The sequence below is a fragment of the Microtus oregoni genome, unplaced genomic scaffold (genome assembly GCF_018167655.1).
Source record: "Microtus oregoni isolate MIOR12 unplaced genomic scaffold, Mior012 000064F_ref0000363, whole genome shotgun sequence".
Classification (NCBI taxonomy): domain Eukaryota; kingdom Metazoa; phylum Chordata; class Mammalia; order Rodentia; family Cricetidae; genus Microtus; species Microtus oregoni.
In genome coordinates this window covers 2,116,793-2,139,599 of record NW_024543874.1, presented here as the reverse complement: position 1 = coordinate 2,139,599, position 22,807 = coordinate 2,116,793, and the positions used below count along the sequence as shown (strand labels likewise).

At 45.4% G+C, this 22,807-nt stretch overlaps 1 protein-coding gene across 2 annotated transcripts in view; it reads right to left on the bottom strand.

Annotated features, from left to right (window-relative positions):
• Gsdme (gasdermin E) overlaps window positions 1-22,807 on the bottom strand; it is a 62,606-nt gene that overhangs the window by 24,532 nt on the left and 15,267 nt on the right. For both annotated transcript variants that reach the window (XM_041640550.1, XM_041640551.1), the window contains exon 3: window positions 22,282-22,474. In XM_041640550.1, the coding sequence (XP_041496484.1) occupies window positions 22,282-22,474 (193 nt within the window). The remainder of the gene's footprint in view (window positions 1-22,281; window positions 22,475-22,807) is intronic.

The following is a 22,807-nucleotide window of genomic DNA, read 5'->3' as shown; positions in this document are numbered from 1 at the left end:
CCAGCAACCACACTGGTTTCAGTGAGGAACAATGGAAACCCCTCCTCCTGGATGGGCCGGGGTAGGCAGAAGGGTAACACACATTATGGCGAGGCCTTCTCCCTCAAGCACAGGGTCCTTATGTAGCACAGCGTCTTCTCACAGGGGAGAGGTGGGAGAAGGACTGTTAATAAGCAAATGGTGGTAGGAGATCAGACTGAGGCTGAGAAGGGACTGTGGGAAGTACGCATAACCCCTCTGTGGGGTTTCTATCACAGAGACTGGAAGCCATTTGGTATGCGCTGCCCCAGGCCACCAGCATGGTTCCCCCATCCTGAGCCACTTAAAATTCTGTAGAATTTCAAGGCCAGGCCTCACTTCCAGCTATAACTTGATGCTTAAAAGCCAATGGTGAGATAGGCTCCTTGGAGACCCCAGTTAACACCATGGCTGTGGAAGGGCAGGAAGAACACCAGATCCTAGGTGTGGTCAGCATGGGAAGAAGAGGCTCACCCTAGGCTAAGAGGACAGCTGAGGTTTATCACCTGCAAGCTCAGCACCCGTGTCTGGCCACTAAGGGGCCTCTGGACCATCCTAGGCACACTCAGGGTTCCAGGTTTTTGGAAGTATCCCTGAAGTGGACAATCCAGCAGCCCATGATCCGCATATGAACAGAGACACAGAGTGGCTCGTATACACCGTGGGCCTAGTCAGCCATGGGAAGGAGTCAGCTCCATCAAATGCGACAATGTGAAGGAATTTATCCTCATGCTAAGCAATGTCAGCCTCCATAAAAGGACAAATATTGTAAGAGTCCATGTCTAGGAATGATCTGGAATAGACAAATTTGCAATGATTGTGGAGACTGGAGCACTAGGGCTGGAAGGTGGGGGAATCAGGGGAAACTAATTGCTTAATGGCTATAGAATTCTAGCTTGAGGTGGTGGAAAATTCCAGAGCTGGATAGCGGTAGTGGCTACACCACAGAGAGAATGTACTTAGTGGCAATGAATTAATATATTAATTAATTATATAACTATTATATAATATAGTTATATAACAATTATTATATAATAATAGTATAATAATATATACAATATATAATATGATGATATAATAGTATATATAATATAATATTATTATATATTATTAATTAATATATTAATGAATTAATATACACTTAATGACAGACCTGCACATTTTATAATTTTCCCTAATAAAAAGAAAGACATACAGAACACTGGTCAGTCTTCCACTAGCTAGGGCAATGCATAAGTACCGCAATATCTATGTGAAACAAAGCAGGCTCTTAATAAAGCTGCTGGCCGAGGCACTGGGGGATGGCTCCTTAATTCAGAATGACTGAATTGGATCCCCAGCGCCCATGTAAAATGCCCTTAGTGGTGCCCGCAATGATGTAATCCCAGATCTGGGGAGGTAGAGACAAGAGGACCCCTAGAGTTTACTGGCTAACCTGTAGGGGAAGCCCCAGCTTGTAGGGCGGGCCCCTACACTAACCGATTTAGTCAAATCAGTGAGCTCCAGGTTCATTCACTGAGAGACTGTCTCCAAAAATAACATGAAGTGATTGAGGAAGACGTCTGATGCCAACCTTGGATCCCCACCTACATGCACACCCACATTGTATGTGTACTGTGCACACACACACACACACGCATACACACACACACACACACACAAATAGACATATATACACACAGTTAGGTTGGGAGCGTAGGTCCTTGCATCTATCCCAGCCCCCCAGGCCTGGTCTGGACTTCAAATCCCAGCAGGCCAGGTCCTGACCCCACCCCCAGGGTACTTAAGTGATCCCCCAAAAGAACATGTGGTCTCCCTTTGTTCATTGCCTGCACCTTCAGTCTAGAGTAGAAACTCCATGGAGTGGGGACCATGTCTATTGTGTTCTGCTTATCTCGGGGCTGGACCAGCACTCAGCGCTCAGAGTGGGCTCAGAAAACATCCTGGGAATGAATGAATAGGTAAATTCGGTCTGTTTCTTCCTTACCTAATTGCTTTCATGTGTGTGCACGTGCATGCATGTGTGCGTGCGTGCACACGCGCGCGTGTGTGTACATGTGTGTGTATAAGTCAGAGAAAGAGAGGAATAGAGGAAGAGAGGGAAAAGGGAGGGAGAGAGGAAGGGTAGGAAAGAAGGAAGAGGGAGGGAAGAAAACAGGTTGAAGATGGAGAGGGAGGAGAAGGATTCTGATGTTTGAGTTGGTGAGTGGTGAACAGGTGACTCCCCCCTTTTGCAGATACTGGGTGGTCAACAGGCACTATAGCCAATGCAAAAGCACGAATCCAGCGGAACTGCCATTGCCCAGCTGTCTCTACAAAAGTGACTTCAACAGCCCTTGTGCAAATAGAGAAACTCTCCACCAACACGGTGTAGACTTGGGCGCACCTCAAGACAGTAAGAGCAGTAAGTGAACAGCCCATAGTCAAATCAATCACAGTGCCAAGGGAGAAGCTGCCTGTGTTTTCTCTGAGATCAGAAGCAAGACTAAGGTGCCCATGCCTCTAACATCTTTGCAGGAGCAACTGGGCAAGGGAGAGGGGACAGTTAAACTAGGTGCATGCAGATGGTGTGGTTTTATGTGGAGGGAAACCTAACTGCCGTCAGATGAAGCCCGTCACGTGTGTTGAACTAAAAAATCAGTTTTTAAAAAGCTGTTAGAGCTTACAAACAAATCCAATAAAGTGACAAGACAAAACAATCAATGCACAAACCTACCGCCATTTTCATACCACAATAATGAATGTTCTGGAACAGAACTAAGAAAGCAGCCCTGTGCCAGCCAGGGGTGATAGCTCACACCTGCAACACCAGCCCTCGCAAAGTTGGAGCAGAAGGAAGGAATGCCACACAAATTCAAGGTCAGCCTGGGCTATGCAGTGAGTCCCAAGTCAATGAATGCAGAGGGAGGCCCTTTTGGCAGACATAGAGAGGGAAGAAGCAAACGAACAAACACTAAATTGTGTTAGTTCCAGAGTAATCAAAGCAATCTTGAAGAAAACACCTCACTCCAAATCACACTCCAGAGATGGCGGTGTACACACTTGCAGGATCACACTCCAGAGCTGGCGGTGTACACACTTGCAGGATCACACTCCAGAGCTGGCGGTGTACACACTTGCAGGATCACACTCTAGAGCTGGCGGTGTATACACTTGCAGGATCACACTCTAGAGCTGGCGGTGTATACACTTGCAGGATCACACTCCAGAGCTGGCGGTGTACATAATTGCAGGATCACACTCCAGAGCTGGTGGTGTACACACTTGCAGGATTACACTCCAGAGCTGGTGGTGTATACACTTGCAGGGTCGCCCCTGGGGAAGTTGAGGTGGGGGGGCTGTGAGTTTGAGGCCCACCTGGCCTGTGAGACTAGGATAGATGGGTACAGGGACTAGCTGTCTAATTCACTAACTGAAAAGCTATAGTGATTCTAACAGCATGATATTAGCTGAGAACCTGACACAAAGGCCCATGGAAGAGAACAGAGAGCCCAAAAATTAATCTATGATCATACAGCCACCTGAGTTTTGACAAAGGTGCCGAGAATATACGATGGAGAGAAGATAGTGTCTTTGATAAGCTGCTGTCATAGTTGGTTATGCATATGCAAAAGGTCCCCCTTCCCTCCATCTGAAAATGGATGAAGTCCTGAGGGTTAGCCTGGAACTATGACAGCAAGAAGACAGGAAAAGCCTCAAGACACTAGTCAGCAAAAGCAATGGCTGGCTTCGACGGGACTCCAAAAGCTCAGACTGGAAAAAACAGACATGTGGGATTCTCTCAGATGAAAAGATGTCTATAAAGCCAAGGTGACAACCAACAGAGTTGACAGACAGCCTGGAGAGTGAGGAGTACCCGTCAGCTGTTCTTCCAGCAGGGGCCACATCCAGCATACATAGGAGCCCAGAAAGCTGAACACCACAAAAGCAATGTAACTAAAAAATGGGCTGTAGAACCAAAGTGGAGAACAGAGCGACAGTCAACAAACACATATTTATTTATATATTTATATATGTGTGTGTGTATATATATATCATCAGGGAAACACAAGTCAAAGCACCATGAGATGTTGTTTCACCCCCAGCAATGGCCATTGTCAGACAGAAGAATAGCCAATGATGTTGAGATGTGGAGGGAAGGGAACTCGTGCACAGCTGAGGAGATATAAGCTATCACGGCCATTGTGGGAAACTAGAAATCAAACTATCATAGTATCCAATAGCCCCGATGGAATCTGAGACAGATGACGCTGTTATCCAAGGGAGGCGGAAGATACCTGCACCTCTGTGCTTCTTACAGTAGTATTCTCGATGATGAACACAAAACCAGCCCAGATTACCCTTAGCAGAGGAAGGATTAAAAGCATGTGAGATAGATACATGTATATACACATGGAATGCTATTTCATTACAAAAATGAAGCCAAGTCATTTGTGGCAGAATAGATATTAACTAGAGGTTAATGAATTTAGTAAAATAACCCGGACATGGAAAGATAAACACAACGTGTTCTCATTCATTTGTGGGGAATCTAAATCACTCTCACGGGAAGAGTGGTCACCGAGGGCTGAGACGGGAGTGTGGGCTAGAAGGAAACCCAAGGGCTGGAGCGCTGGCTTGGCAGTAGCGGGTGCATTGTGCCATGGCAGAGGATCTAGATATTGCTCCAGCATTCATGTGGGCACTCAAACTGCCTGCAACTCAAGCTCTAGGGAATCCAACACCCTCTCCTGGCCTTCAGGGGTACCTACACATGGCACGCACGCGCGCGCGCGCGCGCGCGCACACACACACACACAAAGAGGAATTACGTCCAGACCTTCTTTAACACATGGCCGATTTTGAGAGCACTGTGGTCCATGGCATACTTAGAAATGATTGCGAGGGTGCACAATACTTAATGTTGGAAGAAACAGTTGTGTGTGTCCCTGATTTTCCTATCATCCGTTAGTTACGTGTACTGAATAACTTCAGTGTACCTCATAAAGGTGCACAAATACTGTCTAAATTTTTAAACCTGTGTGTTAACAGCATGGTATCTACATATGAGTCTCCCTAGGCCACTGTGCTTTAGACCCATAGACCAAGTCTGCAGTTAGGCGCCAGCAGACCCACCTGTCAGGATCCCCATTAACCCAGCTGTCCCTAACAGCTGCCGCCTCCCGTCAGGTCACTGGACATGAGTTTGTTCTGGGACGGTTAATATGTGGACTCCCTTGACTGCACACATAAGAACAGTACTGTGGGTCACAACCCATAACTAAGCCAGAGGAACTGCTGAGGAACATACCAGGAGTCTAGTGTGACTATGACGATTGGCAAACACTGCAATGTGCCCCAAACAAAATCCACTAATTCTAAAGCTGTTCTAAGCTAAAGTTAAGTTGTTTTAAAAGGAAAATCTCAGCCAGGCCATCCTTAGATTGCTTAAAGGCCCCATGCCCACGTTGAACCCCAAAGACGTAAGTATTTCTGGCAGAAATGGAGCCCCTTGTTTCTGGTGACAAGTCTCCAAGGCTTGCTGAGCCCAGCAGGGTCTTTAGGGACAGCCATAGCTTTGGGAAGGGAATGCAAGCTTATCTACACACACAGGCCCATGGCCAAGACTGAGGCTAACATGGAGCTGTCCTACAGCCCTGACTTAGGAGACACACATGTCTCCCTGATCAAGCCACAGGGCAGGGCTAGGCCAGGTGGCCTTCACCTCTGTCCCTCCTGTGAAGAAATCACCTTACTGCTCTCCAAGATAGTGCTGTATCTTTTGGAGGCCAAACACTGGACAAATTTAATAATCTTCAGTTCAGAGGGCCCTGCTAGGGACAGAGGGCGATAAGAGAAAATAGATGTCCATTTGACCCTGTGCAAAATAATCTCGAGTGGGATCCCTGCCTATCTCGTCTTCCTGCTAACACTGCATGACCCAAAGCAGCAGGAGAGGCTCCAAGGCCCCTTGGGGGAACTGTCCTCAAGCACAGACCCAAAATAGCTTGGAGCTGTGCCCATAGCTCTAACGTCACCCCTCAGACCTTGGCAAGGATTACCATGTAACAGAGATCCCCCAGTACCAGCAAGTGGAAAACCATAGGCCAATGAATGTGTTCAGTTTAAAATCTTATATTCCTGTATGCACTAAAAGTTCCAAAAAAACAAAACCATTTAAAATCCTGGTTAAAGGCTGAGACAATAGCTGACTAGGAGGGGGCTTGCCTAGCATATATGAGGTCTAAGTTCAATTCCTATGACTGGAAATAAATGGTGGAGCCTGAGATAGCTCAGTGGTTTAGAGCACCTGTTGCTCTTGAAGAAGACCTGGGTTGGATTCCTGGTATCCACATATGGCTCACACTTATCTCTAACTCCACTTCCAAAGGATTCTGGTGGCCTCTTCTGGCCCCCAGGGGCATTAGGCATGCTCATGGTCCACATACATATATTCAGGCAAAATACTCATACATATAAAATAAAGTAAATAAAATTTAAAGATTATAAAAATCTTTTCATCGCTGGGAAGGTAGTTCAGCCAATAAAACACGGCGAGGAGCAAGACAGCTGAGATCAATTGGCAATGTCTGCACAGGCATAAAACGGTACAGTCATGGGCACCCAGACGCAATAGGACATCTGCTCATAGAATGTGCCCTGGTAGCTTATCCTGATCATCTGGGACAGCAGGAGCAGCCGTGCCATCAGGGCACCCATCTTCTGACAGTTTATTTTAAAGGCCACTGATTTTACAGAATTCTAGACCCCAGGCAACAGTGGAAACCCAGTGTGCAGAAGTGCTAAGCAACTAAAAGAACTGATTTTGACATGGCCCCAGAAATAAGATGGGGACATTAAAGAGAGTCCACGAAGTGGTTGGCTTTTAACATACAGACACACGAGCAACACAGGTTGCGTTTATGAGCGCCCACACGTGCATATGTAACAATAGTTAAAGACGAGGCCATGAATCTGAGAGGGAGTCAGGGAACATAGGAGAAGTTGGAGGGGGGCAGGGAATAGAAGTGGTGTGAATTTACGCCAAACATGTAGGAAATTCTCAAAAGAAACTTAATTTAAATGTTAAAAACCAAATGGCATAAGGAAAAAGGAAAAGCTAGTCAACAGAAACAAGAAGAGGCTGCCGCTGCAGGGGTGTTAAGCAAGAATTACCAGCCCACAGAAATGTAGATCTGTATTGATGATTAAAGCTACGGTAGTTGGGGTGTTTCTCCCAAAGGGCTTTGACTTACTAGCTACGGCTACAGTTAAAAGAGAAGCAAATGTGTGTACACCAGCTGCAGGTCTGAAAACTAACTGCACCAACTTCGTTTCCAACCTCCCTGGCACTGCCCTCTTGGCGCTTCACAGCGGGAAAGCCTGCTGCTTTCTGACAACCCGCCTCCTCCAGGGTCACAGTTCCAAGCCCATGGCCAAGGTTTTATTTCAGAATCTGCCTCCTAGAGTCCCAGAATGCAGGTCCCTGCTGCTGCCTCTCTTCTGCCTGCTTACTGCTCACTGGAGACCCTGCTTCCTACATTCTAAGGTCTAGCTTGAGGATAGTCAGAGGAGGGAGGCGGACCTCAGCCCTCTACTCCCCAGGCATGAGGCTGCATTCTGTGTTTGACAGGCTAGAACACCCATCACCAGGAGTGTGGGCACCTTAGGACACTCCTGGCAGGAGAGAACCCCCCCTACCCGGAGTGCGGGCACCTTAGGACACTCCTGGCAGGCTAGACCCCCCCTACCCGGAGTGTGGGCACCTTAGGACACTCCTGGCAGGCTAGACCCCCCCACACCCAGAGTGTGGGCACCTTAGGACCCTCCGGTTTTGTGCAGGTGCTGGAGTCACGGGCTGCAGGGAGGGAGGTCTAGGTCTGGTCCTACCATGAGCTCTGACTCATCTCCTACCCAGTTAAAGTTATTAAGGACTGGGGAACAATTCTGTCCATTGAGACCCAGGGAATGCTATACTGGGAAGATTTTTCTCCCACTTAAAAGGAGTCACATGTAACAGGTCATTTGTCTATACCTGGATCTTGTTGTCTATAACATAAATTAACATTTACAACCAAGAAAACTCAGGCTGTTGAGACAGCAGCAGGTGGAGATGCCACCCGGGTCCTCACCAATGTTGAACTAGCCACTCAGCTTCTACCTCAGGATGTTTCCTTCATTGAGGTAAGAAATGTTCTTTGCAACGAGAACATTGCAACCCTAACTGTTCTCGAGGTTACTGTCATCTTATTTCTCAGAGAGACACAAAGCACAGAGAATTCACAAGTCAAGGACCCAAGGGACACAGGTCATTGTGGGTAGAATCGGGTCTCAGCTCAACAGTTCAGCCTTGTCTGATCTGAAACTCTACCCCCATCTTTCCTCTCCTTCCTGAGCCCCTACTGAGCCCTGCATAGCTTAATCCACACTTGCTTCTTAACAAATAAGAGTCCTTCCGCTCAGCTCCCCAGGAAAGCTCCAAAAATACTGGCAGCAAAGCCTCCAGAAACGGCCACCCACTGGCCACCGAGGATCAATGTCCACCAAGGACGCACCAGCGGTCTCTACGATAAACCAGCTTCCAGGCGGGAGGGCAGGAGGGAAGGAAGGTCCATTCTGACGTAAGGGGTAGTATTTTGGCTCAGGACTTCAGTCATTTCACTCCATGGCTGCTTGGCTCCATCCCTGGTGAAGTGTAGCATGTAACCAGTATGTGGTGGGTGAATCCTGGTCCTCGCCAGAGAGCCAGAAAGTTAAGAGAAGGAGAGAGAAGCAAAGGTTCCCCTAGGACATGCTTCCAATAATAACCTCTACCGCATCCTAGTAGCCTCACAGGCTTGGAACCTAGTCGTTAACAAGTGAACTTGATCCAAACTACAACAACCAGGGGAAATGGACAGAAAATTCTGGAAACCTCAACCACTGTGATGCACAACCTGGAACAAGGCGGGGAAACACTCTAGATCTCTTAACTACTGAGCCTGGCATCCTCACTTTCGGATACAGGCATCTCCTCTCTGCTTTCCATGATTTCAGTTACCCAAAGTCAGCCACAGCCCCAAAGCCTAAGTTCTCACTGTTCTGAGGAGTGTGGTAGACCGCCATACAGACAGGTCACCTGGGCTATGACTCGTCCTTTGTACAGTGTATCCGTCATGTATATGCTACGCACTCGGGCGCCGCCTAGCAGCAACCCCCATTAAATTGACTTGTGACATTCCAGTGGTTGTGTTCAAGTAATTTCCATCTTAACTAATAATTAATAAGGGGGACTGATGATGGCAACTTGGATGTGCCTAAAAGATGCTCGAACATGCTTCCTTTGATGGGAAAGTGTAAGTTCTCAAGTTAATAAGGAAAGTGAAGAGAGCGAGTGCTAAGACCAACAGTAAGGCAAGTCTACCTGCGAGACTGCAGGAAAAATGGCACCAATTGTTGTCCGTATCTGACTACCAAGTTATGACATGGCAAGTGTAAGTCCTCAGCTGCTCACCTCACGTGCCCTGATGACACTGGCTTCTGTCAAGGGACATCTCCCTAAAAAGGGATGGGTGCGGCACGGTAAGATAGCCATTTGCATGACTTCATAGTGAGCCACGATTTAATTATAGTATATTGATCTAGTTTATGAGTAGTTTACTGTCTCCTCTGCCTGGTTTATAGATAAAGCTTTACCATACACGTGTACATGACAAAAATAGTCAACAGAGAACTGAGCCTATGCTCAGCTTTATCACACATTGGAGATCTTGGACCACGTCCTCTGAAGTTAAGAAGGGATGGCTGTAATGAAAAAGGGCTCTGTGTGTGTGTGTGTGTGTGTGTGTGTGTGTGTGTGTGTGTATGTATATACTCAAATTCTTTTACTCAGTTGCAAAGAAGATGTAGATGGCTTCATGTTTGCAAAAGGAATTAAAGCTAGGGCATGATGCTAACTGCGCGTGATTCCCCGAGTGACTGGACCGCCCTCCCCCACCACACCTGCTCCTCATGCATTCGTCTCTGGCATCGTATCTTCGTCCCCCAGAACAGCCCAGAGAGGCTGAGAGGGAAAATGAATGAGCAATTACAGACGCTCGCCCTTTTAGGTGATGTAATTAATTAACCGCCGTCAGGTGATGCTGCGTGGCAGCGGGAAGATGAGAAGCTAACGAAGCTGAGCAGTGAGGTGAAAGCCGGACTCACCCTTGGGAATTCTCTTCCTTTTCAAGCTCCGTGCATAGCAGCTGGACTGGAAAAAAATCATACGGTTTGTGGGTCTGGCCTTAAATCCTGAGTCCAGGCAAACTAATTAATTTCTGAATTCCACTCCTCGTATGTAAAATGAAGATAAGCCAATTATTCTCTCAAGCGAGCAGTACTCAGTGTGCCGCCAGAGCCCACGTGACTAAGAAGAGCATGCCAGAAGGGACACGGGGAGACCAAGGAGCTCACAGCAGATGCCCCCCCCTCCCGGCACGCTCGGCACCCCAACAGGAAGGTGAGGATGTGCCTCTTAAGGGGGACATTGGGTCTAGGCTGGGACACGAAGAATAACTAGGAACTGGCTGGGTGTGGCAGGAAGAAAGAGCTGTGTGTGGATGGAAGGCGTGAAGGAGCCTTCAGGTAGGACCGAGGGGAAGACAGTGTGTGCCTCTGAGGAACTTTAGTCAGGTGACAGGCCTGAGGGTTGAGGAGAATGCGGGAGCAATGGTTCTATAGAGGCCATGTTGATGTAGCCAAGAGGATATGCGGACCACTTCCTGTCTAGGGAAGGCACATAGGAGTATGAGATGGCAGTGGTTAGTGACATGATCTGATTGGCTGTCTGTAGAGGAGCCAGAGGCGGAAGGGCTGACAAGAGAGAGTGACAGAAAGGGTCAGGAGGCTGGGACGATGAGAACAGATAAGATCAGGACTCAAGAACAAGAATCAACCGAGGGGTGAGAGATGGGTGTAAAAGAGAAGACGAGGACGGAGCCGTATCCCATGCCAGCTTTTTGGCTGAAGCGGATGAACACTACTCACTGTGAAGCTCCGAGGAGCGTTGGAGAGAAAGACAGGAAATTCAAAGCTGGGTGCTGTCGGCCATATCAAACCCTGGAGAGCCCAGAGGAACACACACGCCACCTGAATCCCAGCTCCTGACCCAAGCCAGCTAGCGCAGTGTGGACACTAGCTCATCACCTGGCACCAGGGGAACGAGAGCTACAGAGGGAGCACCAGAAATGCCGCACGGGCAACTCTGGGGCCAGCATCTTCCGCTTCTCAGCTCCATAGCTCCTACCCTGCCTCAGCACGCTAGCCACACCTCTCCTCCAGGAGCGCTGAGCCACCCCAGGCTTGATAACCAGGCCCTGCTGTGTCAGAAGTGAACCCACTCACAACCATGCTGTCAGGATTAGGGAATTTACCACGTGCCAAGTGCAGCTGTCCAGGTTCTGTTTATGCTCTCATCTAATTCTCAGAGAAAAACATTTTTGCTAATGAAGTTTAGGGTAATGAAGGCAAAAGATTATGGCTCCTATGTGTTGGTTCTGATTAAAAAATATTGTAGACCAGGCATAGTGGTGTACAGCTTTAATCCTAGCACTCAAGTGGTGGGCAGGTTTGAGCCCAGTCTTGTCTACAGAGCAAATTCCAGGACATCCAGGGCTACACAGAGAAACCTGTCTAGAAAGAAAGGATGGAAGGAAGGAAAGAAGGAGAAAGAAAATGGGGGAAGGAGATAAAAAGAGAGAGAGAAAGTTTGTGAAGCCAGATAATAAGTGGTGTATATTTATTATGTTATTCCTTAATTTACATTATACCATACTCTCCACAATCATTTTTTTTTCATTTTAAAAAACAAACCTTCCAGATATGATGGTGCAATATATATTTTTAGCTTATTTGTTCAGTTTTTGGAGACAGGATTTCTCTGTGTGGCCCTGGATGTCCTGGAACTCACTTTGTAGACCAGGCTGGTCTCAAGCCCACAGAGATCTACCTGCCTCTGCCTCCCAAGTACTGAGATGAAAGGTGTGTGCCACCACCATCCGGTGATGGTGCACATTTGTAATCTGAGCACTTGGGAGGCAGAGGGCTGGGCTACATAGTAAAATCCTATCACACACGAAAACACTCACACCGAACCTAGTTTACCACCCAACCATGGGTCTAAAAGCAGCTGCTAACACTAGGAAATGAGTGTAAGGTGTCTCTGCTGGCTGTGCTCACCCTAGACCTTAAAGTGCCCTCATTTAGATGACTCTCCTCATGCCCATGCTGACCCTGAAGGAGGAACAGAGAGGGGAGGGGGGACGGAGAAGTGCAAGAAATAGTACATGACGATCAAATGCTCTCCACAGAGAAGAACCCAGGAGAAAAGAAAGGTGTGTCCAACTTGGCCGTGCGTGTTCTTAAAAAGCAAAACATGATGAAAAAACTACTAAATCAAGTCCTGGATAATTGTGAAGATTTATTGCCATGTTGTCTCACTCACAGTATATCAATTTGTATAATTAATGGAGAGTTTATCATCAAGAGCCTATTTTCTCACACCAAACAGACTGGACCAAAGAATAAATAAACAAATTAAATAAGTAAGTAAATAAAAGTCCCTTCACCACATAATAACCAAAACACAAAACAGATAGAATTAAAAAAAGAATATTAAGAGCTGCAAAAAAAAAAAAAAGGTAACGTAACATATAAAGGCAGACCTATCAGAATTAAACCCAGCTTCTCAATGGAAACCCTGAAAGCCAGAAAGTCCTGGACAGATGTGCTGCAGACATTAAGAGACCACGGATGCAAGCCCAGATGACTATACCCAGCAAAGCTTTAAATCACCATTGTTGGAGAAAACAAGATACTACAAGACCAGATTTAAACTATACTTATCCATAAATCCAGCCCTACAGAAAGTATTAGAAGGAAAACTCCAACCCAAGGAAGCTAACTGCACCCACAAAAACACAGGCAACAGATAACCTGACACCAGCAAACTCCAAAGAAGGGAAACGCATAAACACTACCACTGAAAAATAACAGAAATTAACAATCACTTGTCATTAATGTCTCAATATCAATGGACTCAATTCAACTATAAAAACACACACAACCTAAGAGAATGGATGCGAAAGCAGGATCCATTCTTCTGCTGTATATGAGAAACATACCTCAACCTCAAAGACAGACATCACCTCAGAATAATGGGTTGGGAAAAATTTTTACAATCAAATGGACCTAAGAAACAAGCAGGTGCAACTATTCTAATATCTAACAAAATAGACTTCAAACTAAAATCAATCAAAAAAGATGGAAAAGACATTTTATACTTATCACAGGAACAATCCATCAAGATGAAGTTTCAATCCTGAACATTTATGCCCCTAATACAAGAGCACCCACATATGTAAAAGAAACATTTCTGAGCTTAAATCTCATGTCAAACCCAACACACTAATAGTAGGAGACTCTACCCAGTAGACAGATCAACCAGACAAAAACTTAACAGAGAAATAAGAGAACTTACAGATGTTATTACTCAAATGGATTTAACAGACATCCATAGAACATTCCACCCAACACAAAAGAATGTACCTTCTTCTCAGCACTTCATGGAACCTTCTCTAAAACTGGCCACATATTCAACAAAGCAAACCTCAACAGATAAAAAAAAAATGGAATAACCTTTTGTATCTTATTGGATCAGTATGGCTTAAAGTTAGAATTTAACAACGCTAATTGCAGAAAGTCTACAAATTGATGGAAATTGAATAGTTCTCAATTGAACCACCCCTGGGTCAAGGAAGAAATAAAACACTTCCTAGAATTCAATGAAAATGAATGCACAACATAACCAAGCCTATGGGACACTATGAAAGATGTGCTAACAGGAAAGTTCATAGCACTAAGTGCCTGCATAAAGAAAACGGAGAAATTCCACACTAGGTACTTAACAGCTCACCTGAAAGCTCTATAACAAAAAGAAGCAGACTCACCCAGGAGGAGTAGATGACAGAAAATAATCAAATTGAGAGCTGAAATCAATAAAAAAGAAAACAATACAAAGAATCAATGAAACAAAGACTGGTTCTTTGAGAAAATCAACAAGATAGACAAACCCTTATCCAAACTAGTCAAAAGGCAGAGACAGAACATCCAAATTAACAAAATCAGAAAGGGAAAGGGGGACATAACAACAGACACCAAAGAAATCCAGAGAATTATTAGTTCATACTACAAAAGCCTGTACTCCACAAAATTGGAAAATGTAAAAGAAATGGACAATTTTCTGGATAGTTACCACATACCAAAATTAAATCAAGACCAGGTGAACAATTTAAATAGACCTATAACCTGCAAGGAAACAGAAGCAGTCATCAAAAGCCTCCCAGAAAACAAACAAAAAGCCCAGGGCCCAATGGTTTCAGTGCAGAATTCTGTCAGAACTTCAAAGAAGAGCTAATACCTATACTTCTCAAAGTGTTCCACACAATAGAAACAGAAGGAGTATTGCCACACTCTTTTTATGAGGCTACAGTTACCCTAATAACTAAAACACACAGAGAGTCAACCAAGAGAGAGCAGTACAGACCAATCTCCCTCATAAACATTTATGCAAAAATACTCAATAAAATACTGGCAAACTGAATCCAAGAACACATAAAAAAAATCATCCACCATGAGCAAGTCGACTTCATCCAAGAGATACACGAATGGGTCAACATACGAAAATTTATCAATGTAATCCCCCATATAAATAAACTGAAAAAAAAACCAATATAATCACCTCATTAGATGTTGAAAAAGCACTCAACAAAATACAATACCCCTTCATGATAACGGTCTTAGAGAGATCAGGGATACAAAGAACATATCTAAACATGATAAAAGCAATATACAGCAAGCCAACAGCCACCATCAAATTAAATGGGAAGAAACTCAAAGCGATTCCACTAAAATCAAGAACAAAACAAGGCTGTCCACTCTCTTCATATCTATTCAACATAGTTCTAGAAGTTTTGGCTACAGCAATAAGACAACAAAAGGAGATCAAGGGGATACAAATTGGAAAGGAAGAAGTCAAACTTTCACTATTTGCAGATGATATGATAGTATACATAAGTCACCCCAAAACTCTACCAGCGAATTCCTACAGCTGATAAAAATGTTCAGTAATCTGGCAAGATACAAGATAAAATAAAAAAAAAAATCAGTAGCTCTCCTATATAAAAAGATAAAGAAGCCGAAAAAGTAATCAGAGAAACATCACCCTTCACAGTAGTCACAAATAACATAAAATACTTTATAGTAACACTAACCAAAGAAGTGAAAGACCCATTTGACAAGAACTTTAAGTCTTTGAAGAAAGAAACTGAAGAAGATATCAGTGTTGTGGGATCTGCAGGCCGCATTCCTGCCACCCCAGCTCCTGGTCGCCTCGCTAGCTTAGGCCCCGAAATAGCAACACACAAACTGTATTCTTTTAAACACTGCTTGGCCCATTAACTCTAGCCCTTACAGGCTAATTCTCATATCCCGATCAACCCATCTCTAATAATCTGTGTAGCATCAGTCTTACCGGGAAAGTGGGAAGTAACCTTCAATACATGGACACAGGAGACCACTTCCTAAATATAACACTAGTAGCACAGACACTGAGAGCAACAATAAATAAACGGGACCTCCTGAAATTAAAAGAGCTTCTGTAAAGCAAAGGACATAGTTAATAAGACAAAAAGGCAGCCTACTGATTGGGAAAAGATCTTCACCAACCCCTCATCAAACAGAGGACTAATCTCCAAAATATATAAAGAACCCAAGATTAGACATCAAAATTCCAAATAATCCAATTAAAAAATGGGGTACAGATCTAAACAGAGAATTCTCAACAGAAGTAAGTATCTCAAGTGGCTGAAAGACACTTAAGGAAATGTTCAACATCCTTAGCCATTAGGGAAATGCAAATCAAAATGACTCTGAGAGGCCATCTTGCATCTGCCAATGATAGCTTATGCTGGAGAAGATGTGGTAAGGGGAACCCTCCTTCATTGCTGGTGGGAATGCAAACCTGTACAACCACTCTGGAAATCAGTAGGGTGGCTTCTCAGAAAATTGGGAATCAATCTACCTCAGGACCCAGCAAGCAATACTCAAAGGATACTCAATCATACTACAAAAGCATTTGTTCAACTATGTTCATAGCAGCATTATTTGTAATAGCCAGAACCTGGAAACAACCTAGATGTCCCTCAACCAAATGGATAAAGAAAATGCGTTACATCTACACAAAGGAGTACTATTCAGTATTAATAAATAATGACATCTTGAAATTTGCATGCAAATTAATATAACTAGAAAAAACCATCCTGAGTGAGGTAACCCAGACCCAGAAAGACATACATGGTATGTACTCACTCATAAGCGGATACTAGCTGTAAAGCAAAGGATAACGAGCCTATAGTCCACGACCATAGAGAAGCTAAGTAACAAGGAGAACCCTAAGAGAAACATGTATAGATCCCCCTGGGAAGGGGAAGTAGACAAGATCTCCTGACAAAATTGGGAGTATAAAGTGGGGGAGAAGGGAGGGCAGAAGCGGGAGAGAAGGGAAGGTGGAGGAGAACTTGATGGAATGGGATAGTCAAGATGGAGGAAGCACAGAGAGGGAGAGCAAGGAAAGAGGTATCTTGATTGAGGGGGCCATTATGGGGCTAGCAAGAAACCTGCCAATAGAGAAATTCCCAGGAATCCACAAGGATGACTCCAGCTAAAACCCTAAGCAATAGAGGAGAGGGTGCCTGAACTAGCCTTGCCCTGTAGTCAGATTGATGACTATCTTAAATGTCACCATAGAACCTTCATCCAGCAACTGATGGAGACAGGGGCAGAGACCCACAGCAGAGTACTGGGCTGAGCTCCCAAAGTCCAGTTAAAGAGTGGCAGGAGTGAAAATATGAGCAAAAGAGGTCAAGACCATGATGGGAACTGAGCTAGTAGGAGCTCACCAACTCTGGTTGGACAGGGAAGAAACCAGCAGAGGATCAAGCTAGACCCTCTGAATGTAGGTGACAGTTGTATGGCTGGGGCAAACTGCAGGGACACTGGCAGTGGCACCAGGATTTGTCCCTGCTGCTTTTACTGGCTTTGTAGAACCCATTCTCTTTGGGTGGGTACCTTGCTCAGCCTAGATATAGTAGGGAGGGCCTTGGTCCTTCTGCAGAGCAATGTGACTTGCCCTCTGGGGAGTGGGTGGGGGTGGGGGAGAAGGTCCAGGGAATGGGAGGAGGGGAAGGAGTGGGAACTGGGATTGGTATGTAAAATGAAAAAAGATAGTATGCTTTCTTTTGAATAAAATAAATGAAAAAGCCAATTTTTTTAATTGCCATGTGTACACAGACAACTATGATCAGCTTTACCAAAATTTGCTTAGAGGCAAGGTGAATAATCTAAATTGGATGTGCCTTTATGGTAACAATCAATTCATGCCTTGAAAAGCCGAAGATGTAACATGAGGGCTGGCTTGTTGGGGTTTCTGTCCCGCCCAGTACTCCACAGCCAGCATGGTCCCAAAGAAAATCACACAGAGAGCTCCATAAGTTATAAAACTGATTGGCCCATTAGCTCAGGCTACATATTAGCTCTTGTAGCTTATATTAACCCATTGTTTTTATCTATGCTAGCCACATGGTTCAGTACCTTTCTCATCAAGGCAGCTCACATCTTGCTTCTTTGGAGTCTGGGCAGGAGTGGGAGGAATCAACTTCCTCCTTCCCAGAATTCTCCTGTTCTCATTGCATCATTTCTACTTCCTATCTGGTTTTCCTGCCTATACTTCCTGCCTGGCCAATCAGCGTTTATTTAAAACATGATTGACAGATTACAGACAATTCTCCCGCACCAGAAGAAACAAAAAACAAAACATGCAACAAGCCCCAAACCCTCCATGTTGCCATAGCTAGAAGCAAAACTCAACCTCAAAGAGAAAAATCTGCTGTGTGTCCACTCACACCTAGACACTTCAAAGCGAACTCCTGAAGACCACGTTGCCTGGGCAGAGTGAGGCCAGGAGCTGGCACAACTTACTAAGTCAGTCCAGGTTAATTATGAGAAATGGGTTCTCCAGATTCTGAGAGATTCGAGGCAGTCATGTGCTGGCTGGCAGAGGTGGGGTAAAGTAGGGCTATTAGGCTTAAGACAGTGGCACGCGGCAGTTGGGTGACAGAAGACAATACTAAATCTTTCTGGAGAGCTTTTCCACAGATATGTGCATTGAGAATTCTCAATACATTTGTCCATCTCCATTTAAAGAAATAGAAGACATATATCACGGTAGTTTCCATAAAAAATGTTTACACTAAACCCATAGTGCATTGAAAACAATAAGTTCTAGGCACCTATAAGTATAATTTCCCAAACTCTAAATGAATCTTCAATATACGTGGGTATAGTTTCAAAGAGAGAATGGAGTTTGAGATGTGCATACATTTTGTCAGGAATATAATTAATTCTTGGATTTTTTTTCCTTTCTTCTGGTGCTACCTAGGTCAATCTGGGGGGCTTTTAGTGAGCTCAGCAAGTGAACCACATCATCAAACCACACACCAGCTCTAAGACTTTTGGCTACAAAACTTGTATAGAGATGATACCTTATCTAAATGACTGAAATAAAAACGCCTGGCTGCAAATATACCCTTGAGAACATCCAGTACCGCGACATCGCTGGTGATCGTGCCCAAGGCCACAGCTGTATCCGCAGCACCTTATCAAGCCTGGTGATGTTCCAGGAGTCCAAAGATGGGCAGAGCACACAGATAAGAGTTTATTACTCTAGTGTGAAGTCACAGGAATGCTAGCGATTAGTACCCATCCAGAGACGTGGAAAGCACCACCCCCATCCTTCCCAGATAGCTCACCTTTAACTCTCAGCAAAATGTAACAAGGGTGTGGGTGAGCTCTGCACTAAGCGCCACCTGGGGCCAGGTACTGCACATATTTCTTTTTTCTGATATTTTATTGTTGGGGTTGGAACCCAGAGCCCATGCATGCAGAACCTACATCCTGACATGCATTCTTTAACATGTTCCTCGTCTCTTAGCTACCACTCCTCAAACCGTCCCATCTCCCATCACACCTGCAGCTGATGGGTGAACCATCTTCCCGGGTGATCTCAACCTGTCCAGCCATGTCCAGGCGGAGCAGACCTGCCTGACCCATCCCAAGCACCCTAGGAAGACTGGACTCATTCTACACTTCACCCGTAAACACCCTCATGATGTGGGAGTGTCATATATCAATCTGTTGATTTTATTGTTTAAGTAATAAAGAAACTGCTTGGCCCTGATAGGTTAAAACATAGGTGGGAGGAGTAAACAGAACAGAATGCTGGGAGGAAGAGGAAATGAGCTCAGAGAGACACCATGCTCCCCTCTCCCGGGCAGACGCACGCGATGAAGCTCCGACCCTGGATGGACGTAGGCTAGAATCTTCCCCGTAAGACCAGTGCTATACAGATGATTAGAAATGGGCTAAATTAATATGTGAGAATTAGCCTAGAAGAGGCTAGATAGAAATGGGCCAAGAAGTGTTTAAATAAATACAGTTTGTGTGTTGTTATTTCGGGCATAAGCTAGCAGGCGGCCGGGGTGCTGGGGACGCAGACCCGCCGCTCATATTACAACACCCTCATGGGTACTCTACATCACATCCGAATCACGTTTACCTCCACCAAATCAAGCAAGATTTAGAGGAAAGGATAAGAGACTTGGAACCCAGAACTCCTGGGTTGAACCCCAGCTGTAGCACACAGACTGGGCTCTGTGACCGGGAACAGTTTCCCTTTCCTAAGCCTCAGTTTGCTCACACTCAAAAGCCGTCAGCTGTGCAGAGAAAATAAGCTGAGAAATAGCCACTGCTTGGCACATAGTAGGTATCCCGAAGATGACTCTCCCCTTCTCCCTTCCCCGTCCCTCTTTTAGGTCTTCTCCCACAGCTATTCACAAGATCCCTACCCCCCCCCCAAGCTTTCCGTTGACAGTAGCTTTTACACCTGAATCACAGAGACTTTCTGTAAAGACCTGCATCAGGTGATAGGGTCACAAAGCATATTGCCCGACTCTGGGTTCTGAAATAGAAACGACAAAACTGCAGATTGGAGCTAAAGGGGGATGGGTAAGGAGTGGGGAGCAAAAGCCCTGTGATTTTCCAGCCTCCTTGTCCTCCTTCCTTCATGAAGAGTGTGAGCAGAGTTAGCAAAGAGAATGAGCATCGCCCTGTTACAGTTTTGTTGCAGATAAACAATACCTGACCCCCACCCCCAAACTACCACCACCGTGTCCATTGCAGGAAAGAAGGAAGATGCCTTTGCTGACAAGAGCAAGAGAGGAAGGAAGTAAGATCAGCCACGGAGTGACCATACCTCCCACCCAGTACTGCCAAAGAGACCCGCAAGTTCTCTGGCCGAGAGTGAGGAACTGGGGGAGTCTCAGGGAAAGCCATGAAGTATCAAATACATGATAGCGCTCTTTTGTGTCCATTAAATAGGGCAGCTGCAGGTGCCTAGCTTGGAAGTCTGATGTTGTCCAGCCTGTGCTAAATCTGCTCACCAAATGCTTGACATGTATGTTTCGTTGTATTTTATTTATTAATTTAAAACATACTTTTGCTCAAGAAGCGTATCATTCTTATAATCCTAAAAACAAGGATATACTATTTCCTGTTTATTGTCTTTGGCATTGCCAGGGCTAGAGCCCAGCCTGGCATGCACTAGGCAAGTGCTCTCCAACTGACATAGCCCACCATAAGGATGGCAGAAGAGACAAGCTACCTACACCTCAATGTAAGAGACTTTTCCATTTATGCATAGGCATTTGCATTTGAATTTTCTGTAATCAGTGGGAAAGGGTAATAGAAATGACACATGGGGACGCACATATGGCTCTGTACACACTGAAATACCATCTCCCTTGGATCTCTGCAGTAACTTCTCTTTTGGTCCCCTGGCTTCTGCCCATCCTTTCTCTTCCCGACCCAGTTGCCAAGAAAATCCAACTAAAGAGTAAGTCAACATGTCACTTTCCTGCTCGGAATCTCCAGGGACATCCCATCTGACTTAGATTGAGAGGCAAAGTCTTTCCAGGGGCCTCTAGGTCCTGAGGAACCTGGATCTTCCCTGGCCTCCCCTCAGTCACCCCAGGGCAGCTATCCTGGTCCCAGCACGAAGTGTCCTTGTGAAGGACCCTACTTGTTTCCTCCTTCTTCAAGGCTTTGTTCTCAGTCCAGCTTCTCCAGACTCGCTGTAAGACAGCATCCCCCTTTGCTACACCTTCCCAGGTCTCCCATCTCATCTGTCTCCTGCGTGGTTTATTTAACTCCACATTTGGAATCTCTCACACTAGAATTTGGACAGAAGTCGCAGCATTTTGCTCGCTGTGGCGGCCCCAGTATGGAGAGTATATCGCATTCAGTCAGTGGAATTACTTGTTGAATGTTGAATTGGCATGAGGCAGGATGTCAATAAGGATGAGTTATCCTGGGATAAAAATGAATAAACACAGGATTTCCTTCCAAACATTGAAGTGGTAACCCAGCTCTTCCTCATGAAGCCATGCGCTTGTTCTCTTCCCCATGAGAAAAATAAAAAGACACAAGGTGGACGTGAGAGTTTCCTGCTTCTGATGGTTAATATTCAAAACTAGAAAGGCTGCTGACATAGTCCGCTCTCGCCCAGAGTGTGGGAGGCCCTGGTTCAAGCACCAGCACCGAGATCAAACCAACAAAACTATCGCTGATTCTTTGAACAGGACGTGGCGGCAGAGACCTGTAACTTGAGCACTCAAAAGGCTAAAGTAGGCCAGCCTGGGCTATGCAGGGAAACTCACAAAAGACACACTAATGAAACAAAAACCCCATAAGCAAATCAGGGGCTGGCAGGATGGGTCAACGGGTAAAGTCACTAACCTGACTGCCGTGACTACTGAGGACCACATGGCAGTGAAATGACTCCAGCAAGTTGTTCTCTGATCCCCAAGTGTCTGCCATGTAACATGCCCCCCCCCACACACACACAAAATAAATTTTAAAAAAAATTTAAGGCAGGACTCCATCTTTCTACTGTTGGCATTTTATATGCAGTGCTATAATCTAAGGTAAAAACAATCAGAAAATTCAGAAATAAAGAATGTGCTCCGACAAAGTTTCAGGACTACTTCAATCCATGCTGCTTAGTAAAATCCACATTTTGGCAGAGGTCCAATCAAATGACCTTCAGCCATAAGATGTCTAAAGGCCCAGCGTGCAGAACGGAGCTCCCCGTACCTCCCGACTGCGTCCTGTATGAGCTGCTGCAGATCCACCTCCTGCTTCCTCAGGGTTCCAAACGAAGAGCGGCCCTCCACCAGGCCTTTGCCGCCAACGTTCAGCTTGACCTTGCCCACAGCCGTCCTGATGCTCCCGCTCATATGGTTCTCAAACTTGCTCTCATATTTCACGAAGTCGGACTCCACGACCACTGGAAAGAAGAGAGCAGAGGAATCTGAAGGCAGATGGCTCAGAGTTGTGGGCTGCTCAGCTTCCCGGCAGCCTCATGGGAAACCTGCACCAGAATCCAGTCGTAAAGTGAGCTGCCCAGTTTCCCAGCAGCCCGTGGGAAACCTGCACCAGCATCCAATTGGAAAGTGAACAACAAATGAGCGCAGCCATGGACTGACCAGTGTCTAGGAGTACTTAACATCGCTGTGATGGTTTATATTGATTCTCAACTTGAAAGGATCTAGAATTATCTAGGAAACAAACCTCTGCATGCCTAAGACAGAGTTTCTAGATAGCGTTAATTGAGGTAGGA